A 16,380-nucleotide genomic window follows, 5' to 3' on the forward strand; every position below is an offset into this window, starting at 1 on the left:
TGCGTAGGACCAAGGCGCAGATGCCGCCTATGGAGGTCTGCGTAGATACGATGGGGCCCTAATGCGATAATTTGAGCGAAAGCGCCATGATTGAGATTTCGGGCGCATCAGATGAGGCTGAAAGGCGACGGTGACGAGATTGGGCAGGTCCACTGCGCCGTGGAGGCGGCCGCGACCTGGTGGGATAGAATTGCGCGGCCGAGGCCGATCCTGTTTCGCTTCAACGGGCTGCTGATGGCGCCGGCCCTGGACGGTCTGTGAGGTGTCTGACCGAGTATAAGTCGGGGGCGCGAATGGCTGGAATCACCAGCCGAGCGTCGGTATTGTCTGCTGGGCGGGACTCGGTGGCCACGTGCGATGGCTGATGTAGCCGGCCAGGCTATTTTTGTCCTCAACGGTGATGAGCGGGCCCAGGCGCAATTTCGTCTGTTTTGCTATACAATGCCTTGCTTAATAATAACAGACAAAGTTCATTGTGACGGCAGCGCTAAAACAGGAGTCAGTCGATCCTCAATGCCGCCAGCCGCGTCTGCGCAGACAGCAGAATCCGGGGAACTGTCAGCTGGCAGGACGAAAGGCGTAGCCGTGCGCTTGAAGGAGAGATCGAGGGGGGCTGACGCAAACGATTCGTATAAGCAGATAATCCGGTAGGTATACAGAAGCAGGCTGTGCAGGCTGCTGTGGGCTATGGGGCGTGGTGTGGTTTGGGGCGAGACGTCCAAGACGTGTTAAAAGTTGGGGCCCAGATGTCCGGTTGACCCTAGAGCGCCTAAAGCGGCGGGGCCGCCGGAGCTAGTTTCTTCAACACCTTCCCCACCTCAATTCGGTGAAGGGTGCTGGACTGGACGAGGAGCAGCAGCAGCAAGCTCACGATCCAGCCAGTGCAGGAGGGCAGAGGGATTAATACAAGGATGGATGCATGAATCGGCGGAGGACTAGCCGATCGAAGAAAGTTGGGCGGAAAGGAGGAAAAAGGGACGAAAATGCGACTCGAGCAGACAAAAGCAGAATTGGGTTTGATCGGATCCTGAGCCAAGCACGTAAGCAGTGGCTAGGTGGTGGCTAGAGGAAGTGGGAGCGGAAGACGGATATGGGGAGGGACGAGGATGAGGATGGGAGAGCGAGCAGAAGAACATGGGAGAAACATAGACTAGATAATCCCTCCACCAAGGCATTGGACCTTAGGAGGCTGCGGGATTACTACGCCGCCCACTGGCGCTGGCAGTGACAGAGGCGCCTCAGTGGCACTGCAGGTGACGAGAATCGGAGGATGCGAGCGAGGATGGTCAACGGCAGGATGGAAGCCGGTCCGTCGATGATGAACCGATGTCGATGATGGCTGTCCCTGTCCCAAACCCAAGAGGCCGGGAAAGCTTGGCATTGGCTGCCACCCGACAAGCCCTGCGAGCTCTCGCCAATGGTCAGGTGAGGGAACATTGATCTGAACCGGCCGACCAGCAAAATAGGCCCGAACAGGGCGAGGCAGGGTCGATTCCGTCTGCCCGTCTGCCCGTGCAATGGGGTTGTCGAGCACATCCTGCCAGCCCGTCAGCCTGGCAGGACGGCGTTACGTTGCAGCAGATCACCTCGATCAGTGAGATTGTCGGAGCCGTGAGCTGTGTGATGCGATGGGCTGTGACTCGGCCATGACATCCACCAGCGTCGATCACCGGCCAGGTGGAACAACTTGGGTACTGTATGCCCTGTGTGTACTTCAGGTATTGCCTGTGGGCCAATGGTCCTCTCGTCCCAGTCTCTGAAGCCGAGCGGGTGGAGCGGGGCGACAAGGCACTTGTTCGCGTTGTTTGGTGGCGGGCAGCCGGTTGAAGTTTGCTCTTACCCCGGATTTGAGCACGGGCACCTGGAGGAAGGAGCGAACAATAGCGCTGGGCCTGCTCGCTCGCCCTCCCGAGTACGCGCGAGTGCACGAGTGCACCAGCACACGTGTACATCCGTACCTAGTGGATAGGTACAGAGGTACTTTGCTCGCTCGCCAAACAGCATCACCAGTACGTGGTGTGCTGCGTCCCCCCATCTGTCTGTGTCTCGCGGCTTGCAGGTTTTTGATTGCCATTGGCTGCAGGATTTTCATCATCAACGTCCCCTTGCACTCTGCCCGCCTGTCTGCCTGACCACCGTACTTCCTTCAGCAAGGACAACATTACGCAGTATCCATGGAACCTTGGCAGGTTGGTCACAATTGCTGATCATAATCTTGCATTTTTTTTTTTTCATTACCAGCACAGCGACCCTGGCAGCACACGAGACTGGGAAGGAGCATTTCAAACCGCCAGCGACGTCATCGTCCGTTGACCCCGCATTGTCAATTGAGGCTTTTTCCCTTAGGGAACTTTAAAGGCAGAGATGGCGTGCCAAGGCCACTCAGACGCCTGACACATCTGAGGGTTGATTTACCGTTACACTGTGGTACCGACGTACGGTTGCACTGTAGCAAGCCTCGCCCTGATCCGAGCCACCCCTGCCTGCCGAGCGATCTTGAACAAACTTTCCACTTTGGACCCTGCAGCAAAGGAAACCGCATCTTGAACCGCTGGTCCAACCGACGGCAGAAGACATTTGGCCTGATTGCCAGATTGCCCACAGACAGCCCTGGGGATGCCACTGGATATGTGCCCATTCTCCACGCACAACTGTCTCTACGACACTCTTGGTCTCAACTACCTACACACAAGAGGCCTTGACCGCTACCCACGTACTTGCAGTGCCTTTCGCGACGGACAAATAAAAATGCATTTCATCGCAACATACGGCTATGTTCCGTAAGCCCACGGCTCCCTGCCTCGCATCGTCACCCTTGGAGCTGCATGCCGACTTCATGCGTGGCCCTCCCCAGCGGTGAGGGAAAAGCTACCGCGCCAGCCCAATAGCAACACGCGCCGGCGCATCCTACTCTCCTGAATCGACGCCTGTTGATGAGCTGGCACATGCTCCCTCCTTTTTTTTTTTTCTCTCTCACGCTGGAGACGAAGTTCCCCCTGCGAGGCGGTGGAACCTGCACTCCAAAGGAGACTAGACTATCCGCAATGGGTCCCCATGATCCACGATCTCGACGCTCCCGACGCCCCGCCGCCGCTTAGGATTTCCCCATCTCTCCCCTACCCGAGCGTGTCTTGCTGTGCGAGCATGTGTCATCACCTGGCATGCGCCTTCAACAATAACAACAACGACCTCGCAGCAGCAGCGTCTTTGGTCCGCTGTTTTAGCCCGCTCCTGGCTTCCCACATTACACCGGTGCACAGCCAAGCCTGTCGCAGCGCTGCGCACAGTAAGCAAGCACAAGCAAAGTCGTGAGACGTCCATCTGCAACCTATTCCGTCTGCTCTGGGGCTGTCAGCAGTAATCCCCATGGAACCCGTCTCAGCCTCCCAAAGGGTAATGCTATATTCTCATTGGCTCTGAAAATTCCCTGCTCGGGTACTTGCAGCTGCGAAATGCGCACTTAGCTAAGTACAGCCAACCCCTCGGCGTCCAGACACCTCCTCCGAGCTTCAAGGTGGGCCCCGTCACACGCACAGCGCCCGATCACAGGACTGACAAAGTCCACACGACATATGCCAGAGGTCCTGTCAACGGAAACAGGAGCCAGCAAATCCACTGGTCCTACCAGCCTGGTCGGTAGCCGTGAGAGGGATAAGCAGGTTGGGGTTTCTCCTCACGCGTGGTGCCTAGCTGTGCTACTGGTGAAGCTACAGAGCAGCCCGGTAGGGAAATGCAGGGCGAGGAACAACCTCGGGTCACACAGCGTCAGAGGTCTCAAGGCTGCCGCACCGCCCACCACACAAGCGAGACCAACCTGTAAGCTATTCAATAGTAGGTATGACCTGCCACTCTGCGGACCTAATGCACGATGTGCTGGGGACCCTAGGTGCTCCCTCGCAGGCACTCGAGGCCATTGTTCTACTGGTATGCTTCATAGGCAATATATGCGGTCAGCATCCAATGCACATCTGACGCCCTGAATCTGGGGCATCCTGCAAGGGATGCCATTTCTTATTCCCTTCTGCCTGACCACAGGCCAGTCAGAAATATTGGCTGGCAGCCCAATTGGGCTGCATCGTTGGTGAACCACGTCTGTAGGGCAGTGTCATATTTTCAGCTGACGGCGGAGCTCACCGCTGATACAATATATTGGAGGACGGGTCTAGACCGCGCCAAAGAGGCAAGACCCCAAGGTCGGGCTACACGACCCTCGTGACTGAGGCATACCTTTTAGCAGGTGCTGGCAGCGAGGCGTGTGGTGGGCGCTGAGCAGTTGAGAGCAGAGCAGCAACTTGATCGATCGCAGCAAAGACTGGCGATATCTTCATCATCGGCGTCCACCGATGTCATGTCCGCAAGTCCCCGGGTGGTGGACTTGGCCTCGGTGTGGTTCAAATCTCGGCTTGTCCACAGATTGTGGCATCTCTTGTGCTTCTCCAGGGTGATCTGCGTGCGGACCTGGATCACGTTCTATGTTGTCGTCGTCAACGACTTGTCCTAGTTGAGCCGGAAGACAAGCCCACCTGTGTTTGGCGCTGTGTGATGCGTAGTCAGTGATGACAACTTTCTCCTAGATTGTTGTGCTTTGTCGACAGGGACAGGAGTAACACCTGCTTGGGTGCTGTGGGCTCTCTCTGCCCCGAAGCTCACTCTGCCGCTGCTTCTGTTGTATAATGGAACTGCCGTCATCTCTGTGTCCGTCCACGCCTGTCCGTGTCCTTTTCGTGCTCCCGTCGTCCATATCTTCCCGTCTATGAATGTACCCAAGTAGCCGCCGTGTTGGAAGGGTGAGGGTACGTGCTAGTTTAGAATGTCAAACCGAGGTCGAGGAATCAACCGCCACGTACACCCCGCTAGCTAGTTACCAGGAGAGCCCGCCCCCGAAGTGGCGGTAAATACCTTCCGTTTGTATCCGTTGAGATGATTCAAGTGTGATGACTTCCCGCCTGATGACTTCCATGGGACGACCCTTGACATGATAGATGTTTCTTGGTTCCGTCCCTTGACTACGGCCAGAGATTCATCAGGGACAGTAATGCAATTGTAGCTACTCTGAAATCTGAAATGAAAAAAAGCTGAAACCGCCTGGATCACTTCGCCATTGGAAATCAGTCAATTTCCAGTCCCAGTTGAGTTGTATCATTGTGACGAGGCTGAACCACGAGCTGAACCACGAACGACAAAATCGGGTGTTTTCAGGGCAGTTTGCATAGCAGAACTTTTGTGTTTATTATTGCCCCCCTATGGTTTTGGACGCGTACACTGCGTCGTTGCGCCTCTATGCTTGGTCCGGGACATTCCATTTTCTCAATTATTTCATCGATTCCGTTCCCAAGGGCTGCTCGTATTGCCGCCTTGTGTAGCTAACTTTTCACACCATTGTTCTCGGTAATTGACGGAAATACCATGGATATCTGCCGAATGCTCCGTCGAAGCTATTAGGAATTTGAATCCCAAAGTTGGGACTTGACGAAGGCGTGACTCTCGGCGAGGCAGTACTTCATATCCGTCCAAGTTACAACATTGCGACGCCCTAGATGGCTCCTTCTTCGATTACAGTGTCTAGGACTAGACTCGGGGTGCATTTCAAGACAAAATTAGATAAAACAGTCACCTTTGTCTCAGACTGACCTATACCATCGACACTCTCTGGCTGAGAGAGTGAAGAAATCGTTCCTTCATGCAGGGAGAGCAGGATACATCTTTTATGAACGGTAAAAAAAACTTTGCGATTTTTATATGGTACAATATTGCTCGTCCTTGATTGCCATAACATTGTATTATTTAAGAGCAGTTCCATATGACTAAAATGTTTTTTAACTCAATTGTTCTTCTTCCCAGATTGTCAAAGGCTGAGAGTTCAATTCCTAATGAGTCTACTCTTGATATTAGCTATCAATTGCTTAATAGATGGGCCAGGACCGTAATACGTTTTAACTAGTCCATTGTTCAGGAAGAGTAAGTGCATGGGCTAGAGCACGTGGTCTAGGGTTCCGGACTCTGTAGGCTGAAGATATCTGTTGACCGTGGTGTGACCTAGTCTGTCCTGCTCACAGGCTCTGTGAGAAATGGGATTCGTCTTTCCGCAGCCTTGTAGTTTCACGAGATGTTTCCGATTCCGGAGGATGACTTATTACCGATAGTTAGAGCACTTGAGTACGGCCTATTTCTATGTATCTCACATTCATCAAACTGGAGGATGCAGGATGAAGTCTTACCAACCAGTTGATTCACGTTTGATTGTGGAAATGATCAAATTTATACACCATGATTTCGATTACAGCTGTCAAGATATAAGTGATACCTGGGTGGATGTATATGGTCAGACTCTCGAACTGAACCATGGACAGAGCTCTTTTCCCAGAGCATAGCATCGGTATCTATGCTATGCTTTCTTGCACTTGATTATCTGATAGCTTCGTCCTTCGCCACCTTTCTGGGTACGATCGCATCGAGATAGCTATTCAAGTAATTCAAAGAAGTGTTTTCTACGTACGTGTGTATAATTGTCTACAGAATACATTGTCTCTTGTCCCACTAGGACTATCATTGTCGCTCCGGCGTAGTAGAGGAACTCAAAGAATTCAATAGTATATACTCTCTACGTACATGATTTCCTCGATTGGGATTAATTCAGCTCCGTCATCGTGCCTCCAATAGCAGAGTGTATTTCTCCAACTTATCACCAAGCATCTATCAAATGTCTTGTCCAAACCCGAATTACTATGTTCTCGGGGCTCCAACCTTGATCACTGAGGACCGAACTAACTGCTGAGAGAGGAATTGATATTCACTTGAATATTAGCAGTGAGAAGTAACATGATCAGCACACAGACTCCGGAAGGCTAGTTTCAAATTTGTTCTTGAATTCAGCCCGACGACATGACACCAAAACACCCAACGTTGCGTCACCCAATCATGACAATCGTCCAGGGCGCAATTTCTACACTTGGATCAAAGCCATGTCTATCAAAACCGTCAAGTTGATTCCTTCCTTGACTATTATAGGTTAAGGCAGCAAGTAATTGTTCACTGTCGACTCGAGAAATCTGTCATTTGATAAGGCCACCATCATTGACTCTAACGCGAAGTGGAGGTCGCTCGATTTGGCAGAACAGAAGAAAACAGTGCTAGCCATCCAGAGCTGTCTTCAAACTACTCCTCGAGTTCCCAAGCCCCTCCTTAGCGTGGATAACCGGATGGACGGCTTGGGGAGTACGCAATTTCAGCTGGCATCCAACGGCACCGCCACTTCACCCACACACGAAACAAAACTCTCACATGTTCGCACATGTACCGGCCATGAGCTGCCATGCGTCAGACCCCTGCCAGTCTCCCAGCTCAGACACCGAGCCCGACATCGCAACGACGATCCCGACAAACCCGTGCAAACGAACTCACCCCCCCCCCCGCCCAAGCCCTAGTGATGAATCAACGGCTCGTCAATGCAGTGATAAGACGGGTGGCATATAGGAACTGGCAGGGTAGGTCGTTCAACCGCCCCAGGATCACAAGGTAGACTAAGACGCGGCTAGATGCCAGGGAGATGACGCCTGCTAGAGTTCAAGTAGAGCCTGGACAAGATGCTATGGCAGGGATAGCAGCAGCTCTCACCTCAGAGTCACGACAAGCAAAGGGCCGGGAAACGTGAGACGCACACGCGAGATGGGCCGTTCCTTGACGACGCGGGACTCTCCACTCGGGATCCCGGCAGCGGGGAGGAGGAAATCCTGTTGTTAGGGAGCGCGTCATTCTGCCGGGTCCTGCTTCCGCCGGAAGACCCGGAGCAGCCTGCTAATGATAAGGGGGCTTGCGGAGCCGTCCGGGTGCCGTGGAGCCGTCTCACCTAGAGAGCGTTGGAAGGGTGGGCTGGTGTAGCAGCTGTCACAGAGATGGCTTCATGATGGTGCCGATGACGGTTGTCGGAAGAGGCCCTTGGACGTGATCGAGGCCAGGACACGGAGGGCAGCATACCACGCACTCCAAAACGCGTCCTCTCCGCTGGACCGCGCACGCGAGCTGCTTAAGCACTGGCGACGTAGGAGCTCGAACCCTGATGGATCTTTTCATGCCTATGTCCAGCCCTCATCGCTGGACGTCACCACGCCCCGGGGAGGAGGGCCCGGGTTGTCTCCTCGGCAGTCGAGAACGCCTCGCACAGGGCCTTGCGGGACTAAGACGGCATCCTACCAATTGGGATGACAGGAGCCGTGGAACGCTATAAATAAGGTTTTCGTCTCGGCGGTAGGAGTGGCTCGGGAAGTTTACGACGATATATCAATTGCGATTGGAAGATCAGCAACCACCCACTCCCCCTCGTCGGTTCCCTATCAGCCCTTCACGCTGGCATGGGGGGCGGCCCACGAACGAGCCGCGGGCTGGGTGGGCTCCACATGCGAGTCCCAGATTCTCGACGGACTTGAAACGACGGCAGATTTACAGATCCCCGAGGAGATCCTCGCTCTCTCGTCTGATGATCGATCAACTGAGTGTTTTTTCTCGCTCCCCCCCCCCCCGCCCCCTGGGGAAAACTAGATCATTATGTGACTCACGACAATCTATAACTGGCTCTCTTCCTCGCGCCCACGCCCCTGGGTTGACAGCAGCCTGACGTGTGGGAACATCCTCGCTCCCGATGCGCAGGTACGCCGCGATATGGGCCGGGATTGCGATATCAGACGGGAAGACGGCTTGGGTGCGCGGGTAGCAAGCACCCTAGACACACACCCGTCGTCCTCTCCTGTGCCTGCGATATTCAGAGTTGTTGTCCGGAGGTGTTTTGGTGGCTGACGACGGGGCACACGAATCTGAGGCGGCTGGCAATGAATCTGAAGCCCGGCTCCCCCGAGGAGGCCCCGAGGAGGAGTGGGTGACAGCGGGCCCTTTATCATAGACGCTGGCGGGAAAGGGGACGGCGTTGCGCTTCTGCTTCGCCGGCGGCCAGCTTTCGCACTTTGCTACCGCATGGCAGGGCGGCCGGAGACCCACATCCGATGTCAAGACGGCCCGTCAAACCTTGTCCAGTGTGACGCTGGTGACACAATGCGTCATCAGTAACGCCTGGGAGAGCCATGGAATGCCGGTCGATAGAGCAGTTGTGCAAAGCACTGACACTGTAATGGGTGGTGTGGTTGTGGTGCGGTGGTGGCGGTGGTGGAGGTGATGGGCTGCCCAGGGATCTGGGGTCGTGTCGTTTTCTGTGCCCAGGTGCGGTGCAGTTTGGTGTGGTTGTGGCAGGGGCACCGCTCCCAACAGAAATTCGTCTCATCTCGCAAGAGCTGCCAAACAAACGAAGACGTGCATCTCCTGTGCTGTTGGGACGCTCGGGTCCATAGGTATGCACGGCAGCGCGCGTAGTAAACATCTTACAGGCATTGTGTATGCAGTCTCATCTATCCTTGGACGCGCGATGTGGTGTAGTCAGTCCACTTGGACGCGGCTCCCAATCAAGCATGCCGTGCATATATTTTACGCAGTGCCCATCCATCGAGGTGGTATTTGAGCCATTTGGGCTAGAACCCGTCGAACCAAAGATTCGAATGCCACTACCAGCGCATGAACCAGAGAATTCCGACGCCGCTAACTACCGGTAGAGCTTGCACCTCAACATTGGTAGACTACGCGGCGCCGGGGCATTAAATGACCACATGCATGAGTAGACAGACTACCTGCAGTCGTCCACACAACCATCACTCATCACCCATAACTCATCACCCATAACTCATCACCCATAACTCATCACCCATCACACAAAGTCAGAAGTAGGCTCTCGTGTGGACCGAACAGCCTCCCCTATTGTGACTTGACAGACAAGCGCACCAATGCGACCATTCCGTGGGAAACCTCTTCGATACGTGTCCATGCCCGTGTCCAAGAGAGGAAATAATTCAGGTCTGTTCGCAAAAAAGCCAGTCCAGGCACAAAGTAGCAGGTACAGGTACCAGTACAGTGCAGGCAATAGCAGGCCTCGGCTATGAGGTCGCATTTCCGCCGAGCAAGCGCAGAGGTCACATCGCTGGATCCGCCTGCGGCTCTCCCCCAGAAAGACAGATAAGAGTACAATGCCCCTGTCAGCCTGTCTGGGGTTAGGGAGAGGGAAAGTCGTGGCACCCCTGTCCGCAAGGATACCCCATGATCGCCGCCAGAGGTCGGAAAAGCCTCGGCTGTGACCCTCCAGCCCGCCCGACCAAGCCTTGGGTACTGTGCAATCGACTTCTTTGCCTCTCTTGACCGGCCCCCATAATTGGAGGGCCACGGAGGGCTTCAGCCCGTCCTGGGCCCTCTGCAGGGAGGTACCTGTGCCCCACCCCCTGGGCAGGCTGGGGACCGGCTCCCGGCTGACAGAGATGATGCTTGTTCTCACTGGTGAAGCCGCTTTGATGCTTGAGGTTGGTTGAGTTGAGGCGGAGAAAGTGTATTCTCCAAAGACATGTCTTGCAGTACGTCTAGGTCGTTACCCTTGGGGGTATCAAGCTCCGTTGATCCGAAGCCTCGTGGCATACTATATACTAGGCAATAATATGATACATATATTTGTTGACCCATTGGTATACCGGGCCAAACTCAACGTAGATGGGCATCGTCAGACCTCATCATCATCATCGTCGTTGTCCTCCATCTCAGGCCAGACTGGAGAATAAAAATATCTTGCCCCTGCTTTCCAAGGTCTCCAGGCCTTGGACGCGCAGGACCCTCACAAATCATATCCAAGACTATGCCAGGTTCTATGCAAGCTGGTGTTGCAGTCCAAGGCACACTGCTTGAATTCATTCCAAGTTGGTGGCGAGCTGCTGTCAACGACAGAAGCCAGTTCCGGTGCTAATCATGCCACATCCCGTTCACATTTGGATTTTCCCTCCGTCTAAAACACCGAGTGCCGCTCCATAAGCAAATCAATTTGAGCGCCGCGTAATAATGTGGTGGTGGTCGGAAGAACAAAATAAATGAGGTAGAGTTCTTGAAGAGACGGGATCGTGTTGATGCTTCGTTGTAGAACCAACACTCAAGTGTCCCGTTATGTGCCGGTGAAAATCGAGCTCAGTTTCTCATTGCGGAGCTGTGCCTGCGAAGAAGAAGTCGAACTCGGATCCCGGCCCGCGTGCATTCTCGTTCTCTGCAAGCTGCTCCAGTAGGCTGAGGAACGGGTCCTTCTCCTCGCCTGGCCCTGTGCCGGTGCTGCCGTTGTTGCTCATTCCACCTGGACTAGGTGCCAGCTGAACCCCTGCTGGTCTGGGAGTTCCCTCATTGCCATTCCATGCGGCGGGACTTGAGAAAGCGTTAGTAGGCAAACCACCGAACATAGGGTCATAGGATGTTCCGCTCGTGTTGTTCTGATTGTTCGGTGGGGAGGCGGGGCCGGGGGTCGAACCAGGCATGTGACCAAAACTCGCATAAGGGGGGCTGAAAGGATTGGCTTGGGGCTGCGAAGGTGGAGGATGTTGTGGATGTTGTGGGATGGAGAAGCCAGCAGCAGCAGCAGCCGCCATGGCGGCATTGTTCGCGATCTCGTCGGAGTCCTGCATACCATTCATGTGTCCATGTTCTGGAAGCCCCGCGTGGGACGCAATCGACGCAGGGCTGTGGAGCATCGCCGGCGAGGGATGTGGCGGGCGGACTGGCATGCCGTGTGTCGAAAATGCCGGGTGTCGGGGCTGTGATGGCGTTGGCAAGCCTGTGTGTATGTGTGTGTTCATATTGACATTGCTGGCCAACGGGGCCAGCGACTTCGAGTCTGCTCTCCGTCGGCCTCCTTGCAGGGTTGGCTTGCGTTTGAGGTTTGGTCGTTCAGAACCCTGATCCCGCGGTGCGTACAAGTCGTGCCCAGTATATGCGTCAGCGGTGAAGTCAACCACGACGTCAGCTAGGCTGAGGTTGGCAGCGTCAAAATTAAAGGTCTGGCCACCTGGCCCACCAATGTTCGAGTATCGATCGAAGAAATCCTCAAGTTGGAAGGCAGGAGAATACCGCATGTTCGCGAAGCTCTTGACTAGTTCGGTGTGCGCGTTGAAGATGCTCTGCAGTGTTTCGCGTTGGTGTTGCACGCTGGCCCAAGCATATCGCAACTCGCTCAGTTGCTGCATCTCCCTGGAGAGGAACTCGGCGGACGAGTTGAAGACGCTCATCTCTCCACCAGGGCCAAGTTTGCTGTAATGTGCGCCGTGGATGTGAACCGTGCCGGCCGTGCAGATGCAGTAACCCACGAATGCAGGCCACTCGATGGTCGCCGTCTGCTTCCCGAGTTCTACCAATTCGGCGATTGCGTTGGCATGCAGGAAGCACATGTTGGTGGCCTCGATCTGCCACGATTGGTGCTGGCCATTGCCCGCCAGCTCCGCCAGATCGATCGGGAGGAAAGGCCGGTAGATCAGGCAGTGTATCAGATGGTAGATCAGCTTGCTGAGCACGAGAACGGTCGAGTCGTTCTGGCCAAAGAGGGTATCGAGGCTCGAGAAAACGTCCTCGGTGCCAGAAGCCCATATGTCCAAGTCTTGTCGGATTTTCGACAGGTTGGAGAGGGAGTGCCATGGGAAATGGGAGTCGCCTTTGACGCCTCCTGCTGCAAGATACCGGTTTGTGATGCCGAGAATTCGGCTGATGTCGATCAGCATCCCACTGCTCCCTTGTGACTTCTTTCCAGCGCCCTGCAGATACTGAAGACTGGAAGCGCTCTGGAAGAACTCTCCTTCGATCGGTAGTGCTGCTGGATTCGGTGACCAGCACGGTAGACGTAGCAAAATGGTTTTGTCGCCAGCCAAGCATGGCCTTTTTGACCCGCAAGCCATGAATCGATCAAGCAAGTAGCACGTCCAGAAGAGCCTCCGTCGCGTCTCGCGTTCGACTGGCGTGACGCCTGCTCGTGGATCCATTTCTCGATGCAGCTCCTGTGCCATGGCCATTCCGACAGCATTGGCTACGTTTATTAGCAGTTGATACAGAGCAACAATAACAAGATCGTACTTAGAAGCATGTATGCCTTCTTCCCCTTTCCAGCTGCGGTAAAGGCCGTAACCAGAAGAAGACAAGCCTGCAAAGCATCGATGGATGGCTCATCAAGGTCGATCTCCATCCTTGCGCGTGTAGCATGTTCCTCGCTCAGCTTAACCGCAGATTGGTATCCGCTCGGATGAGGTGTATACCTATTCGGGGATTAGCCATACTAAATTAGAATCAGTTGCACGCTGCTTACCGGGCAGCCACGGCGTATATGGCGTGGACCAAGTACGTTGGAAGCTGATTCAATTGCAGCCTCTGCCGAACGGACGATTCATCGAGGATGTAGAACGGTTTGGCGTGGAATCTGGAGAAATACGTGTCGAGAAGGGCGTCAGGTTGAATGCCTGGGGGCGATGGAGCGCTGTTGAAGAGTGGTTAAGTTCAGTTGTCCGTGATAGTCATGCTATCACCCTCGAGTGCAAGAAAAAGTAACATACCTGCTCGAGGTAGGTGTGTACACAGCCGATTCTGTTACGTCCGCCGTCCGTGCTGTATCAATAACCGGCTGAGGTTTCGCTTCATCGTCGTCCGTGCTGGTTGGGTGCGCTGTTGTTACCGATTCTGCTACCGCCGACGACGACGCCTCTTCCGTAGCAGAGGCGACGGTTTCTGAACTCGGTAGGCCCGGCTGTTCCTTTTTGCTTTTCAACTTGGCCTCAAGCCCATCTACCCTTTTCAAGAGTGCCTCTAGGACATCTGTCTTGGGCCCACGTTTCTTCGGCACAGCATCTGCTCGCGGGAGAGTTGACATGGTAAGCTTCCACGCTCGCCTCACTAAGACGGAGAATTTCTGGCCTTGGCATTGACATGCGCTGCTATTCACGTACCATAGACGCAGGGGCATTGGAAGACCTGGCAAGCCTCACAAGATGGTCGTAGCCGGTTGCATTTTATCTAGACATCGTAGCACAATCAGTCGATGTTGAGTGGGACCGGGTAATCGAACAACAATTTGCTTTCAAAGCACTCAGCGATCCGAGGCTTCCATACCTTGCGCTTGCGGCATGACTTGCAGTTCATTGACTCTCGAGGCTCGTTGCTCATGCGCCGAGCAGGGAGTCTCTCGATGCCGACTTGGGGTCGAGACATTGTGATTGAGTGTACTCCTGGGGGAGGTGGCGCGACACCGGTCGCTTCGAAAGGAACAGTCATTCCCAGGGTGATGAAGGGCATTCGTCGGGGCAGAAGACAACCAGTGCCAATATATCAGATCAAAATGGCGGGATCTAGCCCCGTTGTCCTCCCTGAAGTCTACCAGTGGTTCACACGCATCCTCCAGTGCCGGTCGCAAGCGTGAGATATCGCTGATGAAGGTTCCCTGATATCCGTATCAGGCGTCGAGGAGGCCTTTGCTCTAATAAGTGTATACAGGAGGAGGAGGAGGAGGAGGACGACGACGACAACGAGTCCTCAGCGTGTGGCAGTAGCAGTAGCAGTAGTGGTGATGGTGGTGGGTGTTGAGCTTGGGGGTCACTCTGGGAGACTCGAGAAGAGCACCAAGGTAAGAAGGAGACTATCAAAGGAGATGGCACGGTAAATATGAAGCAAGCAAGTGACCTTAGAGGCGACCTGGGAGTGTGGAGTAGCAGCAGATGAGAAGGGAGGCTAGCCGGACCCGGTACGCGTGGTGGACCCTGGTGTGGAGGTGGCAGGAGTGGCTAGTGAGCCCAGGGACCGGGGGTTGACGCTGCTGCGATGCGACCAAGACGACATGGTAAATAACGGACAAGAAAGAGACCAGACGAGTCAATCCAGTTCCCCATCAGGGGGTGGTGGTAGGGGAGGGGGGCCGGCGAGCTGTGTACATAGTACACGGCACTCAGGGGGGAGCATTGCAGGGTTGGTCGAGATCAGGTCGCAGAGTAAGGATGCCTTGACCTGCAGGACGTGCTGGGTACCCGTAGGACAAGGATGGGCGAGCTCTCCATGATGAAAGGCACTCGAACGAGGGAAGCAAGATGGCAGGCGAGGCGGAGCGGGGGTTCAGCAGGATGCCCCAGAAATCAGACTCCGAGAGAGCGACGCACGTGTGGAGGCACGCCGGAGGGACTCGACCGCGCTTGCAACTGGGGTGAGGGGGATGGGGAGAGGACGCTACTCCTTCTGGCCATCTGGGCCGTGAGGCGAGGATGCGGATAAGCTTGTGGTACCCTCTCTGGGAGGATTTGCACTGCACGCGCAGGCGAGGGACAGGAGCAGACGGGCATGCTGGCATGTCGCGCAGCGTGTTCGCAGCCCCCAAACAATGGGCCTACTCTGCATGAGGCAAGAGGACCGGGCCTGTACATACAGCTTAATCATGGCCCATGGAGGATGGAGGGCAGGGAGGGGGGCTCGGCCTCGGGCTCGACTGGAGCGTGAGGGTGAGCGAGCGTGGAGTGAGGGTCGAGGGTTCGTGGGCCCGCGGAGCGACAACCTGGAGGCCAGCCAGCTCATTGGAATGGAGTGAGGGCAGGCAAAGGCGCAGGTGCAACACCACAGCCGCCTGAGGAGGAGGTCATGGGGACAGGGCCCACCCCAAGGAAATACCCGACTCGCCTTGGGGGTTCGTGATGTTGCAGCCCTCGCAATCCATACTCACAGTCCACCGAGGTGGTCGACACCGTTGCTCGTGCCCCAGCCCAGCAGCGCCTCTGCCTCTCAGTTTAGACCGCCGGGACCACGCAGCCGTGGCCGTTGGCGGGCGGAGCCTATCCCCAGACTGAGCCGAGTGCAACCAACGGAACATGCCATACCAAGTAGAGCGCTTGCATGCTCTGTCTCTCCCGTGAATCCCAGTGGATGGGCGTGCCCACCGTCAGGATGCCAGGATACCAGGTCAGGCGACATGATGAGATGTCAATGTGCAAGCAGAGGCATCGGGCGCCACCTTGACCCCGACTGTGCTTGGGAGTTGTTGGCCGAGGGGGGTCCCCCCCAGCGAGAGAGTTAGTCCTTCCTGCCCTGTCAAACCGGTCATCATGGAAGGACCAGCAGCTGCGGGTCCAGGTTTGATACCGTGGCCTTGCCGAGGGATTGAGATGAAAAGGGATGGGTGCATGCCGAGAGGAGCGTGACGAAATTGAGCATGGACGGGATTCATCACTTTGCTGTTGCCGGCAGCGCATCAGAAGTCTGGTACTTTTGCGGTATAGTATGACGGTCCAGGGCGGGCATGAAAGTGGGTGTAGCTAGTACAGGGAACGAACAAGGCCTGGCGAGGGAAAAGAATGAACAAGACGAGAGAGCTTGCCTGCCTGCTCCGGTCCAAACTGGAACAGAACTCACAGGCTCACGCGGGCGAGAAGGCTTCTTTCCTTCCATGGTGGGGACAGAAGAATCCCGCCGGGCAGGTGGGTCTCGGCCCACAGGGATGGCCTGTGATAGGATCGGCCTGGGCTCCCTGGC

The 16,380-nt window shown here is 55.3% G+C and overlaps 1 protein-coding gene across 1 annotated transcript; it reads right to left on the reverse strand.

Moving 5' to 3' along the window:
- Window positions 1–11,045: 11,045 nt before the first annotated feature.
- INS49_012832 (uncharacterized protein) lies at window positions 11,046–13,837 on the reverse strand (the record flags this gene model as incomplete). Its single annotated transcript, XM_043173534.1, has 4 exons — window positions 11,046–12,910; window positions 12,958–13,136; window positions 13,187–13,354; window positions 13,821–13,837. The coding sequence occupies 4 exons, from the start codon at window positions 13,835–13,837 to the stop codon at window positions 11,046–11,048; spliced, it is 2,229 nt and encodes a 742-aa protein (XP_043022831.1).
- Between the last annotated feature and the right edge of the window lie 2,543 nt (window positions 13,838–16,380).

This window comes from Diaporthe citri (assembly GCF_014595645.1).
Source record: "Diaporthe citri strain NFHF-8-4 chromosome Unknown scaffold_6, whole genome shotgun sequence".
In the NCBI taxonomy this organism is placed as follows: Eukaryota; Fungi; Ascomycota; class Sordariomycetes; order Diaporthales; family Diaporthaceae; genus Diaporthe; species Diaporthe citri.